The following is a 25,917-nucleotide window of genomic DNA, read 5'->3' on the forward strand; positions in this document are numbered from 1 at the left end:
TATTATGCTGGCTGAGCTAGAGATTTGTAAGCTTTTTCTCCTTTTAAATTGGCAGGAAACTCAAATATGTGTTCTTAAGGCCTCGCCAGTGATACCAGAACATCATAGTTTTATTCTGGTCTAAGAATTTAAACTTATTCTGGTTTAGAATTTAAATTAGTTGATCCAGGTATATCACAACAATCACTGGCATATTTGGGGAACAAAATGGTGCCTGTAGTCTGTTAATAGCATCACAGCCAAAGCAGTGGAATAAGCAGGAATCTTATGCAGAGGCCTTTGACTTGGAAATAACAGAGAATGCTGTCAAGGATTGGATAGTGATTTTTGTGCTAAAATCAGAATATCTTAATAGCTGGTAGACATCCAAAAACACTTCTGATTAGCACACTTACTATAATCCTAAATTATGGAAATTATTTCCACCAGCAGTTAAGCAGAGACATTTTTGTCAATTGTGAACAGTGGACTTTTTGGCAGCCTGAAAGCAAAAACTATGAAAAGTAAATTGCTCTGTGGATACCAACTTTTGTGCAAGAAAGGGTAGTTATTTTTTTAATGATAAGACCTTTACTTTTACTTTTCCGCAACAGTAAAGAATTTAGAATCCTTTGGTACCAAAAAGAGACTGGCTGGGCTTTCACAATGCACTGAACCCTTATGTGTTTGCTTAGTTCTGACTTAGCATGTTGTACGAACCTAGCCACAGTCATTTACTGTAGTTAAACAAGCAATGACTTATGGCAGTGTTTGAAGCAAATTCCTGAGGCATAGAATTGGAATTATTGTCTTTAAAAAGTAATAGTAAACAACCTGACCCAAATTCTTTCTTTTAAAATTGTCCTCGGGTTTTTATGAACATAGCTTGTCTGTAAATGCCAGACCGATCAAACCAATTCCAGAAGAGTTTTAGCTATTTCAGTCCTATTAAAATTGGTATTGTCCAGTGCTTAATGCCAGTTAGAGCTGGCTGGTTTACCCATCTGAAATAAAACAGGTTTGGGTATTTAAAATAATGTTCTCAGCCACTGTAAACAAATTTCAAAAGGTAACAGGACTGCAGCTAAGAATTTCCAAGACAGACATGGAACTTTCAATCAGAAGAGTTTGTTAGCCACAATGCAATCATTTTAATGATTTTGAAATTACCTCTGTAGGGAATGCTGCTATGTTCTACAGAGTAAAAAAAAAGCTGAAACAATTGTTCTTAGTCACAGATTTCACAGTACTGTAGTCACACCACTTCTTCTGGCAGATGGCTTCATATTTGAACAACCTGAGTTTGTTTTGACTCAAGCAAGTAACTAGAGAGCGGACAGCTGTCTATAATATGTATAGATAGCTTTCCATATGTAATGCGAATATGAGAAAAGAATATTGCCAGCCTTCAAAAGACAATCAGATGGTTAATCAGCCAAAATAAATATGGTGAGCAGGTGTAATGAGATCTATGTAGCTTAGCCATGAGGGGGAGGATGGAGGGGAAAAATAGGCTGTATACAAATCCTGTCTATAAACTAAAATTTCTGAAAGCAGCTTTGACTTTAAGGGAACTTTACACTATAAAGCCATTAAATGATGCCTTAAATAAATATTTTCAATAAAATATCTTAGAATGTGTGTGTATGTGCACATGTGTGTGCATAAATTGACCATTTAAAGGATGAAGAGGAAAGTATGCCTGTATGAGATGTCAAAAGCAGTTTAAAAATTAAGATTATTTGGAAGCATACTTCATTTGATCCTTATATTTTCTCCGTTCATCTTCAAATCAGCTAATAAAATAAAAAAGTATTCTTTTTTATTTCATAGATTAGGTTCACTAATCACCCCATGTTTACACAACAAAGTTATTTTGGATATGCTACTGCTGTTTTTGATTCTGTCAGTATTTAAATTTAACTAAGTGGGTATGCAGCATTTGGATTCAAAGGCAAAATAGCGCTTGAGAGGGTGCAGAGACAAGGATATAGCTCTGTGTGCAACCTTTGATAGCACCTGCACCTTCTCCCAGGGTCATATACCTGCTCTAAAGTCCTAGGGAAAGATGGGCCTTTAACTAATATAACTCTAATGGATAGGATAGGATAGGATAGGATAGGATAGGATAGGATGGATATTTATTTACTTACTTACTTACTTACTTACTTATTTTTGACCCTCTTATTTTTATATAGTTAAAAGTTTGTTCTATAGCAGGAATACAAAGTAGCTTCCCTTACCTGTTTTTCTGGTGTAGTCCTTATAGGCTCCATGCCTCCTAGTTCTGGAATAATGCACTGATGAACCTTATAAAAGCTGCTAAAAAGCTCACTTCCTCTTTTGTTTTAATACTAACTTAGCCCCTGATACACCTTGAGTACAGTTCTCATTGACTTCCTAATTTTAATGTATTTCCTATCAGGCCTGACCAACTTTTCATTGCAGCCATTCTCCAATGCCAGGCTGAGAAAGCAAAGACAAAAATAGTTTATCATTAGACATTATTCTTTGGAAGCCAAAAAAAAAAAATTCCCCCATGAATTGTTGCAAGAAGTTATTGATTTCCTGCCACAGTGTGAAATGTTTGACCTTTATAATGTGAGCAGTGATTACTGGGCCAATAAATGACATCATTCTATTTAAATTTTCAGGGAGAAAAAAAAACCCGATACACTGTACAGTTTAAGTATTTGCCAATTTCTAAAATATATTTCAGCCAACCTCCAGTGATACAGAAATTGAACAGATACACATTTTGACCAACACTTTGTACTAGTTACAGTAAATTTCAGATGTAATATCTCATGCACTACTTGAAAGTTTTAGGTTAGTAATAGCCTAAATTCCCTTCTCTTTTATTGGTTTTGTAATTTATATCCCCATTTTTGCCCTAAATTTGACAGTGAACAACCCAGTGAATCTACTCCTCTCCATACTCATTCTTAATTCCTAATGCAGCTGTCCCCTCCTTAAATACGTTTGTTCTCAGCAACTGCAGCCTTTGATTGTTTCAGCAGGGTTTTTCTGCTGCAGCCTCAGGCAACCATCATCAAGGGAGATACAGCTGTAACCCTAACCCTAGTCCCTCGCCCACCAGAATTTGTTGCCAAACTGTAATTTTTAATTTGGCAGAAGGAGAACATAATTAAATAAAATGGGGAGCAATTATATTAATGGTATTTAATTTGTGGAGTCTTTGGTGCTCTCTGAGCTCAGAGAGCACCAAGGACTCCACAGTTCAACCCTGAGCTACAGATACTCTCTTCAACTGTATTGAATTTGAACAAAATGAAATAATGTTACATTTTTGTTTTCCTCCCTGGCTTCACATGCGATTTTATCCTGCCTTGGCCACTTCCTACTCTGGGCAGCGTGGATCTTGGCATGCTACTCAAGTGCGGACTTCATCTTGAACTGTACTGCAGATTTTATAGGGATAGAAGCCCTCTTAAGCAATAAGAAATGTCATCTCTGTTTGTTCCTACCACAGGCTGGTGTGTGATATGTAGGTGGGAAAGAATGTATTTGGGCAAAAGCTGGCTTAATTGCTCCAAAAATTGTAGCCAGAAAGAGCAGGTGACATTTTGAAAGTTAGGAAAAAAAATATTGCACCCCATGTTAACTAGTGAAAAAGATTCCATGGATTGCTACACATTATATGCACTGGAATGGATTTAGGGAGTAGTTTGTTTATTTATTTTATTTATTTTATAAATTTATTCACCGCCCATCTCTCCCCTACAGGGGGACTCTGGGCGGCTATATAGTTGGAATCTCCTACAACATGTAAATGCAGTACAGATCTTGAAAACTTGTATGTTTGCCTCAGCACACCCAAAGAGGGGATTCAGAGCTTCCTGAGCCATCCAGCAAGGTCTCACGCCTATCTGAGGTACCATAGATTGGGGCCAGATAGAGTCCTGCACTTCAGTGCCCCCATTGTATCCACTATATACTTTGCCATCATTTTTACTTTCAGGATAAGTCCTTCCATTAAGCAGAGTGAGGTAGCTCCTTGGGCAGTGGGTGGGAGAAGGGAACCCTTGTGAGTTTTTTTTGCCTTTGTTTCCAAAATGATGTGAGCAGCCCTGGAGGAACAAGAAACTTGCCTTGGCGTGGGAGAGGGTGCACCACTTGACTCTAACTAATCAGTTCCTGCTTGTTGCTGTTTACCAACCAGGTTTTAGTGGAATTGGGACATGGTCTTTATCTAGTCATAGAAGTTAATCTGTTCAAATTCTTGGGTGTGTTGATATCCTTTTGCTTATCTCATAGAAGCCATGATAGACATCCATCTACCTTCTTGTTTAACTTTGTTCAAGGCTGTCCATCTTCATGGAAGCCATATTTGTTATCTGTGTGTTTGCTTGTTTTTTTAATGTATTTGTTTTAATGTAATTTGTTTTGTTGATTGGGTCAAACCCTTTCTTGTCATTTGGATCCAAGCCATATCCCATGATCTGTGTGCCACACAGCAGCTTAGTTACCTCATCTTGCCAATATCAAGCTGTCACCAGAAGAAGAAAAGGATGTAATTTTCTTTTCCATTTCTGGCAAGTCATGTAAGATCAATAATCTCTGCTGGGTATTATGCTCTCTATGAGTAGCTTGTGTGATTGATTAAACACCTTAGCTTTGTTTTGGTGCTTAATCAATTGGAACAGCCATTTATTGCTTGGTATATTATGAAGAGAAGAGATCATCACAGAATTATTCCAAAGAGAAATAACAAAGTGGAGTTGTCTCAAATATTGGGCTTTAAAAAAAAAAAATTCTAATAGTGGTTAAAACTGTTAACAGGTTTCTGGATGTATTTACCTCCTGTTGTCTCCAGGGAGAACTGAGTATGGTTAATCACTTTCAGAACCATATTAATCTAATGAATGTAAATAAACGTTGACATGTTGAACAGAGATACCCTCACCCAAATTCATGTTGCACCTTGCACTGTCTATAGCTTTTGCAAACAGTGAGTTTTTCCCTTCTATTATTTTCCTGTTAAGCAAGTGGAAAAAATGCTCTCTTATTAACAGATTTAACTACTAGCTGTTGTACGTCTTGCTATTTTCATCAACACACTCAGTGGGTGATGAAATGAGCAAGCACATGCTCACCAACAACGACATGGGACTAGTGAGAAAAAGGCACATAGGGAGATGAAGGGAACTTCCCCACAAATTGACGCAACCAAGTAATTGAGTCATTTAAGTTAGTTGCGAACTACGTGCAGCACCCAAGTGTAGAATTCTCTATTTTTGCTGTGACCCTTATAAAACCTACAGTATTTCACAGGAAAATTTGTAAGCTTTTACCCAAGTAAAATGCAACAATATTTGTAAAGATGTCAAAACTACAAGTGTATTTTTGACACTATATTCTCAAACTGCTGTATTAAAACTGTTGGTATTATCAGAGCAGAGTTGCCTAAAATAGGAATTATAGGAATGTGTAATCTTTGGGGGATTGAGAGCTACCCTTAGATTTGTATGGCATACCAAAAGTGGTGCTCCAAAAAGTAGGCAGGGCCAGAATTTTTTTTTAATAAATTTAAAGTAATTAAAATTTTAAGTTTGGATAATATGATAATTTACTCTGTATTTAATGTTTTTCCTTTCCTGTCTTGTTAAGAACCAAAATTTGGAAGCAACATTTGGGAGGGGTGCATTCAAGGCTTTGGGGAAGGGGGTGTCCACCCTAGAGCAATAGCTTGTGCACCTCTGGCCTAAAAGTAAGACTAAAGTTCCTACTATGTGGCCAGAATGATATAAATACTGCATACTTACAATTTTGTTCATAAAATATGACATAGCTCTGCAAGCAAAATGTAAAGCTTACTTTCAAAGACTCTTTGTGTTTGCTTAGCTTTATCAAACAAGTGAAATGAATTAGTTTAGATGATTAGCTTTCTACAGGGTCAGTGGCATAACAAAATAGCTGTACTTGAGTCTTCCTCAATCTTGCACGGTCCAGATGGGTTGGATATCTGTAATTCTCATTAGTCATGATGGCTTTATAGGAGCTGAAATCCAACATATCTGGATGGTGCCAGGGTGAGAAGACTGCTTTATACTATAGTCAATAAAATGTCAATAACAGTGGAAAGGCTATGTGTGAACATGCATGTGTATATGCTGACAGGAGTTGTGTGTATGCTTTTGGGTACAAATAATGTGATTCTTGCCACCGTTTCCATCAAGACAGGCGGAGGCAAAAGGGCTGGTTGTTGAAATTGGGGAATAAGATGTTTCTGACAGAGGATTCCTATTTCTGTAGGCTTTTTTATCTTGTCCTGTCTGAGGAGGCAGGCTGGTAGCGATTGCTTGGCAAGATAGACCTCAACATTGGAGGCGCTTGTTAAGAAATTGTTAAGCACCACATTTCCTTTTAAAGCTGCCTGAGTCCATTGATTGGTTTCGAAGAGTTTGCCAGGACACTTGAGATATAAATCTGGTGTTAATTCCGACACAGGTTTCAGTGGCGGAGTAACTGGACTTGTACCCACATTAAAAGCAATTAAGGCTTCTGTGAGAAGGTGCTGATGGCTCTAACCATTTAAAAGGCATTTACTTTCCTATGCTAACAGACTTTCCTCCCCTTTTCTTGATATTACCAAATGCTTTTTGTTTTATTTTGTCTTTCAGGTATAACCCACCTTTAGCATTCTGCAGCTATATCCATGTGCCAGCCGTTAGGAACTGGGCCCTTTCCCCAACATCCCCCCCACCCTCCCCATGTATCTATTTTTTGTCTGACAAGTTCACAAGCACTAATGCACACTTCAAATGCAGGCGCTATTTTGATCACCCAATTGTTTAGCACTTTACGCAGGAAAAAGCGGTAGGCCACAGTCAGGAGACTTCGAGAGGATGGCTGCTGGCTTGCTGTGGCAGAGCTGGTCGTTGTTCCACCCCATCCCTCCTTTGCTCTAACCATTTTGTCTGTCTATCTCGTCTTGTATTTAGTTTTCAAAGCAATACCATGAGGGGTCTCCTTCCTTCCTCTTTTTTTTTTTAAGCGCCTTAAAGGGAACAATATATTTTTAGAGTCAACAAACGTGTCGATGAAAAACATACAGATTATTTTCAAATTGTCTGCAGCCTTGAGAATACAAAGCTAAGAATTTTTAAGCTCCCTTTTGCTATTACTTTCTATTTGGAGATATAATTCCATGTGTGTTAAGAAGGATGCAGTTCCTGGGAACAAAAAGAGATAAGGTATTCATTTACAAAGCAGGGTTTATTTTTCTCCTGCTTGGTTTTGTTATTCAGTGATGAAGAGATGCGAACCGTGAACATAAAAATGTATTGCTTCCCTTTGAAAGTTAATCCTATTCCATATTTTCATTAATGTTGGCTGATTTTGTTCTTAATTTTTGTTCATTTTGTTGGTTTGCAATTTTTTTTGCATGAATATGCAGAGTAGCAATAAACTGATTTTTTGAGTGTGCAGATTTTTCTCTTTCAGATCCAGTAATAAAACCTTTTTAAGTTCATCTGTTCTTTAAGATACAGTATTTTTTTATTCTTAAACAAAAACAAGAAGAGTCTATGTCAGTGAATTTATAATATGATTTTCTAGGCATCAGTAAGTGACAACTGTTGAGGGAAAGTTAATGTCCTGTAAGAATTTCGTTGTCTGCTGTTGCTAGGTCACCCCGGGACAGTAGCAGAAGCAGCGAGAAGCTGGAGCTGGAATTATCAAATCTCACAGCGGATGTCCTGGAACTGCTGCTGGAATTTGTTTATACAGGTTCCTTAGTCATAGATTCTGCCAACGCCAAAACGCTTCTAGAGGCTGCCAGCAAATTCCAGTTTCATACATTCTGCAAAGTCTGTGTCTCCTTTCTAGGTAAGTAGTCATGCTATTTCCCTCTGTTCTGCTTTTCAGCGCCTCTAGGATTGTATGTTGACTATAGGGTTTTACGTTCTGCAGCTGTCTAATATGCAGAAGGTCCTAGAACTGCCCTTAGAAATGACTTCAAATGGAACAGAAAAGGAGGTATTCGTATGTTTGGATGAACTCTTTATCTTAATTCAGAATAGCTCTGCAATTAGAACCACTCTGAAATTTGGATTCCTCATCCCACCCTCTTGAACTTTTGATGACATCATTTCAAGCAAAATAGGATCTGACACCCACCTCTCACATCCTTTCCCTATTTACTTGCTATTTATGGTTGCAGCCCTAAGGTTTCTTCAGAGGCAAGAAACCTTGCTCTCCTTTTTGTGGACTTGAATACTATAAGATAATGTCCCAGGTTCTAGAAAATCCATGCTCTGTAATCATTTCCCATCCCTACCCCACCAACGTCATAGCAGCCCCAGTTGCAGAAAGACTCATCTGGAGGGCTCATGAGGTGAGCCTTCTGGGTTCACTAATGCCCAAATGGGGCTCAAGGCATTTGTGCTTTCACTGCATTTGTTTGGTCCAAATTTTATTCATATAGTTCAAAGATGGATATCACATAGCATTTGCCGTCCTAGTGCAGATTTAATAACTGTGCTCCAACATGTTTTAATAGATCTTATAGCTTTTATAATAGCCCACAAATATATCTGTGCACATTATCTCTAAAGATTTGGCTATTATAACACAATATATTTATTTCCACTAAATCAATGTGAAGCTTTCCTTTTCCAATACTTAATATTTGAATTCAGTGAACTGTGTTATGGTTATGCAATTGGGAGACTTGGCTGCAAGTTTCATTATATATGAGGAACTAGAGACTTGCATTCTCATTTTGAGAATTCATAAAATATAATTGCTTGTTTTGATTTATAACCCTTGCTGGATTGAGTTGCAGAGACAGATAGTAGAGCATTTGCTCTATGAAAAGTTTAGAGAAAAATATTCTAGTTGGACTCATTTTTCATTTTATCATAAGCATTGCATCACTTTAAAGCACTGTTTCCAGTATTTTTCTGAGAGCCACCAGTGGAAAAATTAGTTAGTCCTTCTCACTATGTCACAGAGGCAAATTGGCTCAGGGATTAATTTTCTTTTTGAATTTGTATTCAACTGGCCTCTCCTCTTCCATTTTCCCCTAGATGGCTTTAAGTAACCTAAACATTGAAGAGAATATTCAGAGCAGTTCTTTCTTTTCCTTGCTATCTTGTGGGTGGTTTTTAATGTGTTTTTATTATTATTTTGGAAATAAGATAAACAAATACATAGGGGAAATGTAATATTATGATTTCTAAATACAGTGCTTTCCCATGAAAACTTGCAATATTAGTTAGCTGAAGACAGCACCTCAAGGTTTGGACTGGGTGAGAAAGAACATGATCTGAATAGGAAACATGGCATGCAGCAGAATTTATAATTGTACTGTTCTCATTGGTGATAAAGGAAAAAGAATGATTAAATTATATTGCTGCCTGTGGACTAACACAGCTGCAATTACCTCTGCTTGTCAGCCACTCAGACTGAGAAATCTTGAGTTTGCACATCATGCTAAACCATGTTTTTTTATCAAGATGTGCTGAATAAAACAGTTGGCTGGATTTGCATGGTGCAATATGTCATCAACCATGCTTAACAAATCGTTAGAGCTGGATTAACTCAGGATGTTAAGCCATGTCCAAATTCTGACTTAGCACCATGAGTGAACCCCCTTTATCTTGCACATCTTTGGGTTAGTGAAGATGTGGTTTTCAGACATCTTAACCATGGTTAAGAGATTACCAATGAGTGATGAAGTCTCAACCTATCTACATGTATGAAAATTCCTTCCACCTGTCTGAACATGATGAAGCATTATATTGGCACTAACTTTTGTTGCTGTGAAAACTAAAACAGTTCTGTTTCAAATGACTTCCTAATTTTAAATCCTGGGTGATGGGATGTTTTTAAAAACTACTTCTTGGCTATCATTAATCAGAGTTACTAACTGCGCTGATATAAAACTTAATCACTAGTAAGCAGACGGGTTAAAGAATCAGAAAAACAAAAAAACTAAGGCAAAGGTTTTATATTGTTCTAAAGCCAATGCTTAAGAAATTGGAAGCATTATATCTCCACTTAATGCTTTGATAGTTAGAACTGATCAAGAGATCTGAATCTAATTATTATAAGAGTGAGATAGATTTCAGAATAATTTCTTTAACACTTAAAAAATTATTAGCAAACATGAAGACTAGCAAGTTACTTTTTAAATATTATGCCTGAATTTCCATCCAAAAAATCTTTGCCAGTGCTACTGTATGTACAGGAAAAAGCACTTTACAAATGGAACTTACTTTGCTAGTATGACAGCATAAGCATTAGAAACTAATGGCAAGCAGAGGCCAGCTCAAAACCTCGAAGTCATCAATGCCCTGATACATTATACAAAACACAATTGCTCATTTATTCATATTTTGTTGCTGTGGTCAACTGGACCCATATCTCTTAGCATATCCTTAGACAACTTTGCCAAGTTGGTTTCCATTTTAGAAAGGACCAGACTTTCTGGAGACGATAGTTACAGCTTCTGTCACTTAACGCCCTGGGAGACCACATTTGGTTAGTCTCCTACCAAGAAGTGTCAAGGGCAAATTCTACCTTAAATTATGGGAAGACCTAACTCAAGCTGCATGATTGGTGAATTCTAATTGACCCAGGGAACTACATAAATAAAGATAGATCCTCGTTGTAAAAATAGGTATCTGTGATTTCCCACTGAGAAATCTGCCTTTCTCATAATCAGGTGGCCATATATGACAATCAAAACCAAGAAATGACAGGCAGGCTATGTCTACAATGAAAGACATCATCATGGTACACATTTGTGTGTTGTGGTAATATTGGTCAAGAAAATGGAAAGCCTCAATTTTTTTACTTCTCTTTTCCCCTCCTATACCTTTTGTTTCTTACATTCTTTTTAGAAAAACAGTTGACTGCTAGCAATTGCTTAGGAATATTAGCCATGGCTGAAGCAATGCAGTGCAGCGAACTATATAACATGGCGAAGGCCTACGCCCTGCAGATTTTCCCAGAAGTGGCAAATCAAGAGGAGATTCTTAATATCTCAAAGGATGACATCATTTCCTATATGTCAAACGACAGCCTAAACACAAAAACGGAAGAACTGGTTTATGAAACAGTGATAAAGTGGATTAAAAAAGATCCCTCTGTCAGAGCACAGGTAAGGGTTTAGAGGGGTTTCTGAGACCCTTGCTCTTCCTTTGATTGCTCAGTAAAGCACTTTTAAATCAAATGCCACTTGATGCCTTTTCAAATCTACCCCCCAGCTAAAAGGATGCAGGTGAGGGCAAAGAAGTATGCAAAAGATAGGCAGAAAATTACTCAGTTTCATCATCTGATTGCTGTGTCTGATTAAAATTAAAAGGCTGACATTTGTTGTCAGTATCACACAAAAAATAGCTTGGGCCAAGATAGTTCTCGAAGGATTAGTATTCGGGGAGGTACACCTCCCAAAATGGAATGCGGGTGGTTTTTTTTTTTGTTTTAAGTGGTGCCTGTTCAACAAAAAACCCAAGAATCGTCAGTAAAGTACTGAGATTGCATGCTGATAACATAACTGGCTTATAAGCATGGTATACTGAGAGGAGCTACACTATATCTGTGCTGGCTGTGCAGACGTCAGTAAATATTTATTGGAGCAACCTTCTCTGGATAGCTGCTCTGCCATGCCGTTGACCTTAACTGAGATAAAAATCCAGATAAAGGGTTATAAATTCTGCCCTCGTTCTGAGCACGCTAACAGTAAAATGTTGTCCTTGGGCTAGGCGAATTACAAGAGCAGCACGTAAATTTGCCAGTTGTCTTAGCTGATTAAGATTTATAGTGAGCTAACTTCACACATTATTGATCTAAGGTATAAGAATTGACTCAGTGATCAAATCGTCTCCTCATTTGTTTCTCCCATCAGTTTAGCTCGATGAAGTTGTGACCGAGGTAATATTCTTATTGTGTCTGATACTTTTAAGATGCCTCTGTAGCATGTTCTGTGTACATAACCAGTTCGTATTCCCTGTTGTTTTGTGGCATTTCATTGGGGCAAAATTAGGCTTGTCAGAACATAACTTGTGTTAACACTTAGAAGATCTGTGATGAAGTAGAATCATAGAATTCTGGAATTACAATTAAACTAAGCAAGTATCTTATTCTCTAGCTTTACCTTACAGGTTACAGTGTTCACCCATTCTTATTTCACTCACATAAACAATTTGCCGTTCAGTTTTAAATGCATTTTATAAGACAGTTTCAGAATTTGATGCCTATTTAATATGCACAAGGCTGTTTTAGGATATGAAAAGCACACTTCTTCTTACAGAGTGAGCTTGCAATAAGTCAACCCTCCCAATGGGGCTTAGTTTCTGGTTATGTGTTTCAGAAGTACAATAACACAAATATCTCAAGTTAAACTCTCAGATGAGGAGGAAGGAAGGTTGGGTCATTTTGTACAATAATTTAATAGAGTCCAGAATAGTAGGGAATCTGGAATAACTATCTATGAAATTATTCCAAAGGTATTGTAGGGTATTTATATGCTTGGATTTATCCTAGTTTGGTTAAATAAGATTTAATTGAGTAGAGGGTGGGGAGTAAGCAAAAATTATCTGTGTTTTTGTTGAACAATCATACAAGTTTTGCCCAGTATCTCTTAACCTTCTTTTTACTCCAGGATTTGATAAAATGGTGCTTATAGACACCATGGTGTCCATTGCAACCAAAATTGGTGTTTATAGCCTCCACAACTTTCTTAGAGTGGAGATCAGCAAAATCTTATGAGATGTAGGCTAATTAAAATAAATATTAGTTAACCACACCCAGAAGACTCACAAAGTCATCCCATCATTCAAAATGTTCTGGGCACTAGAATAATGTGGGAACTACATGAGAAGTGCTGTTCAACTCACTGGCAAGCTGAAACAGGGCTGACACATTTCAGAGGCTCTTGTGCTGCTGAAGGAACACTGAAAGACATTAAATACAAGGGACAGTGTGTTAGAAAGCTGGGCAAAGAATGGAAACAGGATGGACCTAGAATGAAGAATCCCTTGCACGAGGCAAGACTTCAGCACATGCTTAGTTTTGCAGTTTTACTAAGCTATTGGGCTCATTGATGCCTTTCAACAATATTCACAGAAAGGGCCCAAGGCTACTGAACTATTAGTGTTCTCCTGCTTTAGAAGTAATATGAAACAAACCTCAACCATGTGTACTTCTCTCTCCTTCTGCAGAACCTAGAGAAGTCTAGTTCTTGCTTTTGTTTCCACTAAGCAACTAATACTAAATCTCAGCTGTATTAACCACATTAAAAACTCAGTTTGAAGCTCGTTTGTATAAAAGTAAGCAGGGCTTGCTATAACCTCTGAGTCTTCCTTTACATGCTGTGATAAGATGGGGAATTGAATGTAAATGCTATCAAAGCTGTATTTCTGGCTACATGGAAAGAGTATAGCCGCAGAAGAGGAAGTTCATAACCTGGGATGAAGTTTTTGTTCATCTTTGGTTCCATTAACTATTGCTTGCTGCTGCTTGTCAACAAGAGATCATAGTTTATAATTCTGATTAGTTTATTTATTTTGCTCAGTGGACCATTCAGTGGTGGCATCAGTAGCGCTCTTCTGAATCACATCTCTGTATCCTGTATTATAGGCTTTCTAGTCACATAGCTTCTATTTCCTAACATAGAAGTTGTTCTTTCTTAGAATGCTTCCATGAAAATCCTGCCTTTAAAATTTCATAATGGCATCTTTAGGTTTTGGAACTCAGGAAGAGATTACACTGGGGTGGTATAAAAAGTCAAACTCAATAACTTTGAAAATGTGTGTGCATTAAAAATAGCTATAGATATATAAATGACACTTCCTATGGGCAGGAAATATAATACAAGATTTTACACTGAGTCCTATAAAAAGAGATTGAAGGAGCTGGCTATATTTAGCTTTGGTAGGCTAAAAGATAGTGGGGTAGTGTTATGGCAATCATTCTGAGATACCTGAAGGATGTCAAACAGAAGATTAAAACTTCTTCCTTATTATCTCAGAGTGCAGGACACAGAATACCAGATTAAGTTACAGGAGGGCAGATTCCAATTCAGTGTTTTTTTGGGAGGGGAAAACCCTTCCTAACTGTAGGAGCAGTTGACAGTGGGACCAATTTCCCAGGGAGGTGATGGGATCATTTTCACTAGAAATCTGCAAGCAGAGGCTGGACAACCACCTGTTAACATCCATTAATTTGGATTTTGCCATTCAGCAAAATATTAGACTTAATGGTCAGAACAGCCCTTTCAAATGAGATTGACACTACAATTAACCCTGAGAATGGCTAAGAATAAACCACAAGTAAAATAACATATTTTAATTAAAATATTAAAAACCATCATGTAAGAATAATCGGCTGTCTGCTGAGGCACTAGAAGTAGCCCAAGAAAGAAGGAAAGCAAAAGGCAACAGTGATAGGGGGAGATATGCCCAATTAAATGCAAAATTCCAGAGGTTAGCCAGAAGAGATAAGGAATTATTTTTAAACAAGCAATGCGCGGAAGTGGAAGAAGACAATAGAATAGGAAGGACAAGAGACCTCTTCCAGAAAATTAGAAACATTGGAGGTAAATTCCAGGCAAAAATGGGTATGATCAAAAACAAAGATGGCAAGGACCTAACAGAAGAAGAAGAGATCAAGAAAAGGTGGCAAGAATACACAGAAAACCTGTATAGGAAGGATAACAATATTGGGGATAGCTTTGACGGTGTGGTCGGTGAGCTAGAGCCAGACACCCTGAAGAGTGAGGTTGAGTGGGCCTTAAGAAGCATTGCTAATAACAAGGCAACAGGAGACGACGGCATCCCAGCTGAACTGTTCAAAATCTTGCAAGATGATGCTGTCAAGGTAATGCATGCTATATGCCAGCAAATTTGGAAAACACAAGAATGGCCATCAGACTGGAAAAAATCCACTTATATCCCCATACCAAAAAAGGGAAACACTAAAGAATGTTCAAACTATCGAACAGTGGCACTCATTTCACATGCCAGTAAGGTAATGCTCAAGATCCTGCAAGGTAGACTTCAGCAGTTCATGGAGCGAGAATTGCCAGATGTACAAGCTGGGTTTAGAAAAGGCAGAGGAACTAGAGACCAAATTGCCAACATCCGCTGAATAATGGAAAAAGCCAGGGAGTTTCAGAAAAACATCTATTTCTGTTTTATTGACTATTCTAAAGCCTTTGACTGTGTGGACCATAACAAATTGTGGCAAGTTCTTAGTGGTATGGGGATACCAAGTCATCTTGTATGCCTCCTGAAGAATCTGTATAACGACCAAGTAGCAACAGTAAGAACAGACCACGGAACAACAGACTGGTTTAAGATTGGGAAAGGAGTACGGCAGGGTTGTATACTCTCACCCTACCTATTCAACTTGTATGCAGAACACATCATGCGACAAGCTGGCCTTGAGGAATCCAAGGCTGGAGTTAAAATCTCTGGAAGAAACATTAACAATCTCAGATATGCAGATGATACCACCTTGATGGCTGAAAGTGAAGAGGAACTGAGGAGCCTTATGATGAAGGTGAAAGAAGAAAGTGCAAAAGCTGGTTTGCAGCTAAACCTCAAAAAAACCAAGATTATGGCAACCAGCTTGATTGATAACTGGCAAATAGAGGGAGAAAATGTAGAAGCAGTGAAAGACTTTGTATTCCTAGGTGCAAAGATTACTGCAGATGCTGACTGCAGTCAGGAAATCAGAAGACGCTTAATCCTTGGAAGAAGAGCAATGACAAATCTCGATAAAATAGTTAAGAGCAGAGACATCACACTGACAACAAAGGCCCGCATAGTTAAAGCAATGGTGTTCCCTGTAGTAACATATGGCTGCGAGAGCTGGACCATAAGGAAGGCTGAGTGAAGGAAGATCGATGCTTTTGAACTGTGGTGTTGGAGGAAAATTCTGAGAGTGCCTTGGACTGCAAGAAGATCCAACCAGTCCATCCTCCAGGAAATCAAGCCAGACTGCTCACTTGAGGGAATGATATTAAAGGCAAAACTGAAATACTTTGGCCACATCATGAGAAGACAGGACACCCTGGAGAAGATGCTGATGCTAGGGAGAGTGGAAGGCAAAAGGAAGAGGGGCCGACCAAGGGCAAGATGGATGGATGATATTCTAGAGGTGACGGACTCGTCCCTGGGGGAGCTGGGGGTGTTGACCGACAGGAAGCTCTGGCGTGGGCTGGTCCATGAAGTCACGAAGAGTCGGAAGCGACTAAACGAATAAACAACAACAAGAATAATCAAATACAAGCATATCAGTAGTACTAGCATCAGTCAATTTAAATGATTTCAACACAAAGTCACCTCATATTCCCAGAGTCTGTCTGAACAACCATTCATTTGCCTGCTGATAAGAGAACAATAGGAACGATGCTGATCTGATCTTTTTCAGGGAGTTTCAGAGCCTGCAAGTGACCTCTGAGGAGATGCTGTCTAATTCTCATTCCGTATCACCCATAATGACCAGAGAGAGACTAGGATACCCTCACCCAGAGATACGAAAACCTGAACAGATTCAAATGAGAAAATAGCCTGGCCTACAGGATCAGACTAAAGAGATTAGGGAAGACCCACAGATCAGCTAGATATGAGCTCACTAATATTCCTAAGGAATACGCAGTGGAGGTAGAAAAGATTTAAGGGACTGGAGTTAGTGGATAGAGTCCCAGAAGAACTATGGACAGAAGTTCGCAACATTGTTTAGGAGGCGGCAACAAAATACATCACAAAGAAAGAGAAAACCAAGAAGGCAAAGTGGCTGTCTGCTGAGACACTAGAAGTAGCCCAAGAAAGAAGGAAAGCAAAAGGCAACAGTGATAGGGGGAGATATGCCCAATTAAATGCAAAATTCCAGAGGTTAGCCAGAAGAGATAAGGAATTATTTTTAAACAAGCAATGCGCGGAAGTGGAAGAAGACAATAGAATAGGAAGGACAAGAGACCTCTTCCAGAAAATTAGAAACATTGGAGGTAAATTCCAGGCAAAAATGGGTATGATCAAAAACAAAGATGGCAAGGACCTAACAGAAGAAGAAGAGATCAAGAAAAGGTGGCAAGAATATACGGAAGACCTGTATAGGAAGGATAACATATGGCTACAAGAGCTGGACCATAAGGAAGGCTGAGAGAAGGAAGATCGATGCTTTTGAACTGTGGTGTTGGAGGAAAATTCTGAGAGTGCCTTGGACTGCAAGAAGATCAAACCAGTCCATCCTCCAGGAAATAAAGCCAGACTGCTCACTTGAAGGAATGGTATTAAAGGCAAAACTGAAATACTTTGGCCACATAATGAGAAGACAGGACACCCTGGAGAAGATGCTGATGCTAGGGAGAGTGGAGGGCAAAAGGAAGAGGGGCCGACCAAGGGCAAGGTGGATGGATGATATTCTGGAGGTGACGGACTCATCCCTGGGGGAGCTGGGGGTGTTGACCGACAGGAAGCCCTGACATGGGCTGGTCCATGAAATCACGAAGAGTCAGAAGCGACTGAACGAATAAAGAACAAAACGGGAGCTTATATGTCAGGAGTTGTACTTTGAATTGTGTACAAAAGCTGTATGGGAGCTGGGCCTGTAACAAGGGGTCACATGCCCCATATCACTGGCCCTGGCCAATTTTTTTGGCTGCAACGTTCTGTAGTAGCTGAAGTTTCTAAACATTTTTCAAAGGCAACCTGATATAGAACACATTAAAATAGTCCAAAGACATAACAAATGCATACATCATTGTGAACAAACCTGATGTCTCTAAGATTGTACACAGTTGGTCCACTAGCCTTAGCTGTGCAGATGTTCATTTATTTATTTCAGCAGTTACATTCTGCCAAACTCAACCAACCATAGGTCATTATGTCCAAGGAATACCCACAGAGTTTAAAGAAAGTGTTTCTATCCAGCTAAGGTTCAATTTCTAGTCTCAGTTTGCCTTTGAGAGTCCTAGAGAACCTGAGTTTTGTCTGGATTAAGCTTCTTTTTGTTTACCCCCATTCAGTCTATTGACAACATCAGGCAGTGATTTGGAACATGAATAGTTTCCCTGGATAGGGAAAGAGAGGTAGAGGTGGGTGTCATCAGCATGCTGCTCCTCAGAACACCAGTCACCCTCTCCCTGCAGTTTAAGTATATCTTAAGTAGCAGTGGGGATAGCTGGAACCCTTTGGGATGCTCTAGGTCAGTGTTTCCCAAATGGCTACTGCTATTAGAAATGTTAATTAAAGGAACAAACCTTTAAAGCTGTAGCACCTTTTTTTTAGATTCACAAAGAAGCCTGAAGAATCACAGAGAGATGCTATAGTCACGTGAGTCTGGATCGACTTCTTCTGAAACGGAAGTACTCAAAGCCTGCAGAACCCTACTGCTGAGTTCTTTGAGCTTGTGCATCAGTATGAGGTCAGGTTTCCTGACAGCTTTATACTGATGTCTTTCAGACTGTTCTGTGTTCGAATGGGAGACACCTGGGTATTCTTCAATGAGAGCAGTAAAGGTGGCAAGCTGTCTGGAATGGCAACTTACCTGCATTAACCATCTTTCCCTGAAGTCATCAAAAAGTATTAGATACATTTTAGGCCATTTTGAATGCATCTGGAAAATAATGAAGCCAAACAGACCTGGCCATAGCTTTACATGCTCCAGAATCTTTCCCAAAACATTTACAGAAAATTCTCAGAGGAAAAAGCAATGTGGAAAGTGTTTGCAGAAGGGAGACATGAAGTTGAGTGGTGCCCACACTGAAGTATCTATCATACGCCAGGCAGGATGTATGCTGCAGCCATAGTGGGATCCCTGATGACCTGCTCTGATCCAGTTTGTACATTTCATATCTCTACTTCAAAGAGTCGTAAGAATCCTGTCCACATGGATTGCGCTGGACTGTTTTAAGAGAGACCTAAGCACAGCAGCTGAGACTTGTTGGAAGAGCAAATGCTTATTTTTTCCAAAGGTCATTCAATATTCTTGCAGAAGAAAGAAGAACTCAATATTTATTAAGCTAATGCTTTGTAAATAACTATATCCCAGTGCTTTGGAAGTGAATACCAACTGCAGGCAATAACATTTCTGGAGTTATCCGAGCGCCTCTAATCATCTGGTTTCATGTTTAAAAATAAAATAAAAAATTAGAGAAGGCAACCAGCTTAGATGCTCTCTTCTTGAATAATTAGGCTGTATCATATGGCAGTGAGAACAGACTGTTGGCTGGAGACGTGCCTTTTAATTGCTTGACAAGCAATGGAAAGCCTGGAGCTGAATAAATATAAAAAAAAATCCCTCAGCTCTTACACTATGTTTTTAAGATCACAAAATGAAAAACAAAGACATAAAACGCTTTTTATCAGGTGGGATGCTCAAAGTACAAAGCATATAGGCTTAAAGCCCAAAGTAAGGAACAACCCTTCTTGGCCTGTCTGCAATTTGCGTCTTAAGCAGAGCTTTCCATCTCTGCTATGTGAGAAATTCCTTTACGGGAATAAAATCTTGTCCCTTGAAATAGCATTTCTTATGGAAATAAATTTTGGCCATGGGTTATATCCTACCACATAAGTGGTATGCCAACACTGGAATTTCATTGAGTGAGTTGAAAAAAGTATAATAAAAAAAAGCTCATTCAAAACAACCTCATCTCCCTGTGTGCAATGAGGCTTTAAATTAGCCTCTACTGAGATCAGAGCAGGCTATTATAAAGCCTCATTGCTGCATGAAGGGAGCTTTACAGAGAGGTCAGTGCTGTGGCTGGAAAATGTAAGTCTTCACTTCCCCCTCAAGGGAATCACCTCCTCTCTACATACCTACTCTGCTCATGCTATAAAATGGCCTGTGTTGTTGTCAGGAGTTATCATTTTAAACCCATGTGCAGTGTGGGGTGCATGAGAAAGGAGGTGAGAAGGGCCCAGAAGATCCTTTCCAATACGCCATCTATCACACACAACTCTCTTCTCTTCTGTAACTTGAGCTAGGAAAATGGAAAATCACTGTGGAGTCTTAAAGCAATATTTGATGCTTATTTTTTGCTCTCTTAAAGCGAGCTTTGATGCTTTTTCCTTGCTCATAAAAATATCCCAGGACCCCAAAACTATGGCCCCATAGTTTAGTCTGGGGATACATCTTAATTTGCTTTTGTCACTGGGGGCAGAGGCGACAACAACTTGATCAGACCCTCTTTTGCTTTTGACTCAGCTATGACTCTCCCTGCACAACAGTAGCCTGGCTTTGGAGGTAGCCCTGACTAATCTCTTCTTTGGACTATCACAGTGTGTCATACCTGAAACAGGCCCAGGATCTTCTCTTATCAGAATACAGCAGTGTTTCTCAACGTTGGCAACTTTAAGATGTGTGGACTTCAACTCGCAGAATTCTGGGAGTTGAAGTCCACACATCATAAAGTTGCCAACGTTGAGAAACAATAGAATAAAGCTACAAGATCACAGGACAAGCATCCCAGGCTAATGCTGCTGAGCTTTGCCTCGTTGGCTTATAGTGTGTTTCTAGCCCCAGTTCTAAGCACTGGCTGCTAATCTGGACCTTAAGACCTTCAATAGCTACACCCACCAGTGGGAGGTTAGAAGAGAATGGATTGGTTATAGAATGGCCTCTTTAGAGTAGCTAATCTGGCACTTCCTAGTGTCATTTTGGTGGCAAGTAAAAATATTTGTATTTTCTCAGGAATATTTTGATCTCTTCTTGATATGAATTCTTTTCATATACTTGGTTTTTTAAGCTATTTTATCTACTTGCTTTTAATCAGGCTTTATCTGCTTGTAAGATAATATTGTAAGAGAGTGGTTTTTTTAAAAAAAATCAAGATTTTTTCCCCTTTGTTTCCTTTATATGCACACCCATGCTAGCCTTTTAAAAAATACTGTGAACAATCAAAAAGTCCAGTTACAAAACTGAATGGTTTACCTATTTTTAAAACGTCTTAATGAGCTACCTGTAAAACTTCCTGTATCCTTGAAAATGCTATCTCAACAGTAACTTAATGACACCTGGGAGACAAAGGTTTGCGGAGAAATTGGAAGAATTTACAGAATAGCAGAGTAATTGATTAAAGGTGTGAGGAGCTAATTTGAAAAGGATTCAGAGAGCTGAACATGCTGTGGCTTAGCAGTACAACACATAAATGTGTTGAACTTGGTTGTGTTAGAGAGAAAGGGAGTGTTACAGGAATGAAGTAAATCCAGTGTTAAAGTGATATGTTATAATAATTTTAAACATCCCTTGAATATAGCCAGTGTTATGTTCTGTTGTCATAGCATATTAGCTTTCTTCAGTCAATCCTTAGTTTTAAAAGATGTGTTTTAACTAAAAAAAGCTATACACACATATTACTTTATGTATGTCTATGTACGTGTGTGTGCATGTGTATAAAAAATGTGAGATGATAGGCACCTCCCAGGCAGGCAGGCAAAGTTGCTGACTTATTTGGGTCTAATAGGTCATTTACCCAGACCTAGCCTATACAAGTAGCTTGGCTTGTGTGTCAGTTCTCCCTTTTTTAACATAGCAACACAGCAGAACTTAATCTTAGGGTATGGGTGCATAAGAAATGTAAACCAAGGTTCTTTTAAAAAAACTTGAGAAACCTCAGTGCAGTTAATTTAACACTTCATTTTTGTATAAATGATACAATACAATTGGATTTTTTTGCCCCTCAAGTTAACTCCAGAAATATATGGGCATATGTTACTGTGAGCAGAATCTAGAGGACTGAATAGCAGGAGAGCAGTTCTTATATAAGTAACACTTTTAATCAGCTGAGTAGCTATGAAGATGTCATAACTTCATTATAGCAAAATGTGGTAGCTATGCTTAAAATATGTATGCCAACTCCCTTCTGTCTCCTTAAGCCCAGCAAGGCGAATAAACTTGATGCCAACTATTCAGATCATGACATTATAAAGTTTCCGACTATGATTCATGTGAGATAATTCTTGTATTTTGATAAGTCACTCTGGAGGCCAGTACAGGTAGTCCTTGTTTAGCAACCACAGTTGGGACCAGCAACTCAGCCATTAAGCAAAGCAGTCACCAAGTGAAACCGCGACTGTGCTTATGATCTTACCTCAGCTTTCCTTTGCTTTGCAGACCTGCAAAGATCATAAATGCAAGGATTGGTTGCAAAGTTATTTTTTCATCGCTGTTGTAACTGTGAATGGTTGCTTAATGAGGCAATTGCTAAATGAGGACTACTTGTAAATATCTAATAAATGCGAGGATGCCTAGATAAATGAGAACAGGTATTTAATTTGGTCTTATCCAATCAAGATATAGCAGTGGAAAGGCTTATCTAAAACTGATAATATAGATTGGATTCTATTATAGAATCCAATCTCTATAAATAGGGACCCCAGTCCAAATTTAGTACCAGAGTCAGGTTAAAAATCATTAACAGGAAGCTTCTTAGCTATGTACCTCTGGCCCCAGCAAGGTGCCTGAAAAGAAGGTCCCATGAAAAGCAATGGTAACTTACTGTCATGAGTACTGATGGCGAGCAGGAAGGGGCTCCCATCCAGGGTGGAAAATGCATGCGTAGTACTGAGGAATTAAGCAGCCATTCAAAGAGACACAGATCAGGCCCGCCTTAGCTTTTGGGGTTTATCTGTCTGGGTTTTTCCCACACTTCTTCAGTGTGTTAGGATTCTGTTATGTAGCAGTAATAAACACTAGAGAACTACTCCTCGTCTCATTGTGATTCTCACTGTTAGGACACTTACATCATCCTTCCTTAACCTGATGCTCTGCAGATGTTTGGGGACTGCATCTTCTGCAGTTGAAGCCAGTTTGCTATTGGCTGGAAATTCTGAGATGGTAGTCCCAACAAATCTGGAGAATACCAGATCAGGGAAGACAAGGAACTAAGAGCAACTTCATATTTTCCATGGCCAAGTTCATTGTTATGGATTGTTATGGATTGGCTGCAGTAAGTCCATGGCAAGCCCAATATCTATGCACCTGCAGTTGAAGCAAGAGGCAAGAAAGCAGGGCTATAATCAGTGTGCAGCTAGCTAATTTTAGATCTGGACTTTATGGACTTATTATGGAGAGGACTTCCGTTTAGACTGCCATACGTTTCATTGAGAAAAGGCAGCATTTTTATTTCAGATCAGGACAATATATTGATTCCTGTGTTAAAGAAGAATAAAATGGGCATTTGTAACAACTATATAAATGCCTAGCCAATGGCACTGACTATAATTTAAGAAAAAAGGAAAGATCCTTGTTGTAGTCAGCCAAGATCTTTATACTGGATTTACTTGCTAGTATTACAATCTCTTGCCTTCCTTTGAGTGGTCATTTGGGGAGGTTGTGTATTTAAAAACATTGGTGATAATGTGTTTTGGATAAAATTAAACTGTTTTTAAAAACAAACTAAAAGATTTTGGTTAAAGTTTGACAATTTAAAACCCATTTTACACTTCCAGTATAGTTTAAATAAATCACCTGCAATTTTCAAACTGGGATTATCATGGAGTAATGGGGAAAAACATCAAAATTATGCTTCTATCCCAACATCTTCCAAATAGGCCTTGCAAACTATAATACAGGAAATACAGTCAAGCTCTTGCTAAAAATAAAGATTCTGCCACAATGTCAGAGGGCTCAAATAATCATTTTCCAACAGGGCCCATAGTAGTTTCTTTTACTTGGTCATGTGTGCTCCGTCAAGAAATTGAAGTAAAAATATATGACCTGACCAGTGAGAAACATAAAGTCAGGAAAGTTAAAGTCCCCTTCATCATATGATAACCATCACTTAGATAATCTAGTGGTTTGTATTTCCCATAGAAAATCTTAATATCTTATCAGTCTCCTTTAATGCTAATTTTGAAGTATTAGCATAGGGGTACCTCTAAGTAAATATATTAATCTTGATAAATATATTACTTCAATATTCATTTTTACATTACCTTTCTCCGTAAGATAGTTAACATTTATCTTAATCGGTGGCAGTATCTGGCCAAACATGGAAGCTAAACCAGAGTGAGCTTGGTTAGTACTTGGATGAGAAACCATCAGAGAATTCCCAGCTGTAGCTGGACTGGGAAATTGAAAAACATCCCTGAAGAAGGCAATACGACTTCTGTATTATTGCAAAGAAATTTACCTAGACGTGTTCGTGTAATCTCCTGGAGTCGAGCTCAACTTGAGGATATCTTTACCATTTGGATAACATTTACTTATTTCAATACCATGCAAATGTAATTTTATATGAAATAATAGTAACTATAAGAAAAGAGATGATATTTAAGACGACTGGGAAATGTTTGACCTTTCTAGGCATTGCAGCCGGAATTGTCAAAAAAAGTAATAACTTTCCCATGTAATATTGAACCCATGGGTAATTTGATGAAGCAAAGACTCCCTTTTTAAATAAAACTGGGACCAAAATATTGTACCTCAATAGAGGACTGGGGAGGGGGGAAGGAGGGGCTTGAACAGAACTGAAGAGCTAAAGATTAGAAATTCTCAATTTTGAAATCTAAAAGTGAACCGAAGGGAAAATGAAGAGAGAGGTGTAATACATGAGCTCAAAATAGATTAGTAGACTAGAAAGAAGTCCAAAATATTCCCAGTCCAATAAACTAGGAAGAGAAGAAAAATTACACAATGGCTACTGCTGCCTCATACCAGTAACATGAAGAAAACCCAGAAAGTGGGGGTAGCATGTCTGAGCAGCCAAAGAAGATTGCTGCATTTGAAATAACTCTTATGCAACCACGTTATTCTAGTTTTTTATTTTTATTTTTCCCCCTAAAAGATTTCAGTTTGTTTTTCAATTGAATTGTACAACTTGTATGTTATATTAAAGGCAGAAAAAATTCTGAAGTGATTTATCTAGGTCTGATTTTTTTATATCTCAAAAACCTGGCATTTTAACAGGGGTGTATAGACTTTTTATATCCACCGAATTTCTCTGGACAGATTAGAAATGTGGATGTTTAAAGTCAGTTTTCTTTCATTAATGCTTCAGGTTGGCCTTCAATATTTTGTTTTTCCTGTTGTCACCTATAATAGTAATAATAATTACCAACCTCTTCATGGAGACTTTTTAGCCAGCCAACAGCCTCTTGTGGTCTGACAGGAGCCTTGCATGTTATTTTGGACTTTTGTCTTTTTAAACTTACTTGAAAGCAAGTATTTCTTCCTGCCACAAGGAAAGTTCACATTTTACTATTTTAATTCAAAAGTTATTACGTTTTTTTAAAATAAAGTTTGATGTTATCCCCTGCAAGATTGGTCTGTGTCTAAAAAAGGGGAGGATGGCTGGAATCTCTAGGCTCTCTGCTATAATGCCAGAAGATTGCATTACACTGTATAGACATGACTTGTTTACATTTGTAATCATCAGCGAGACAGTACAGGTTGCAAGAGCTTTGTTTCTCTCACATACAGGGGGAGAGGACCAGGTGAGGTGACCCCAGGAAGACATATGGGGGCAGCAGGAGCTAAAGGAAGAGACAGGGACAGGATTCATAGACCTGAGTGCTTCCGGAGAAGGGGTTTGAGCAGGCCCGCAACTAGAGTCTGTGTCACCTGGGGCAAACATGGATTCCACACCCATTTTGGTGCCCCCCAGTGCTCATTTTGGTGCCCCCCTAGCACGGTGCCTGGGGCACATGCCCCGCTTGTCCCCCCACCCCCCAGTTGCGGCTCTGGGTTTGAGGATTCTGCTGTGCTGTTATTGATGGAAAAGCTGCCTGTTACACTTTTACTTTCTAAATCCTCCTCCTCCTCCTTCTCTTCGAGTCACTTTTTTAACTCCTGGCAACCGCCTGGACTAGTCCCTGCAGTTTTCTCGGCAAGGTTTTTTGGAAGTGGCTTGCCATTGCCACCTTCCCACAGCTGAGAGAGAGAGAGAGGGACTGGCCCAAGGTCACCCAGCTGGCTTTGTGCTAAGGTGGAACTAGAACTCGCGGTCTCCCAGTTTCT

The 25,917-nt window shown here is 38.8% G+C and overlaps 1 protein-coding gene across 1 annotated transcript in view; it reads left to right on the plus strand.

Moving 5' to 3' along the window:
* The window catches only part of KLHL29 (kelch like family member 29), a 422,456-nt gene that overhangs the window by 343,331 nt on the left and 53,208 nt on the right, over positions 1-25,917 (plus strand). Inside the window, exons 7-8 of the mRNA XM_063315144.1 lie at positions 7,631-7,830; positions 10,851-11,110. Coding sequence (XP_063171214.1) covers positions 7,631-7,830; positions 10,851-11,110 — 460 coding nt within the window. The remainder of the gene's footprint in view (positions 1-7,630; positions 7,831-10,850; positions 11,111-25,917) is intronic.

The sequence above is a fragment of the Candoia aspera genome, chromosome 1 (assembly GCF_035149785.1).
Source record: "Candoia aspera isolate rCanAsp1 chromosome 1, rCanAsp1.hap2, whole genome shotgun sequence".
NCBI classification, from domain to species: Eukaryota; Metazoa; Chordata; class Lepidosauria; order Squamata; family Boidae; genus Candoia; species Candoia aspera.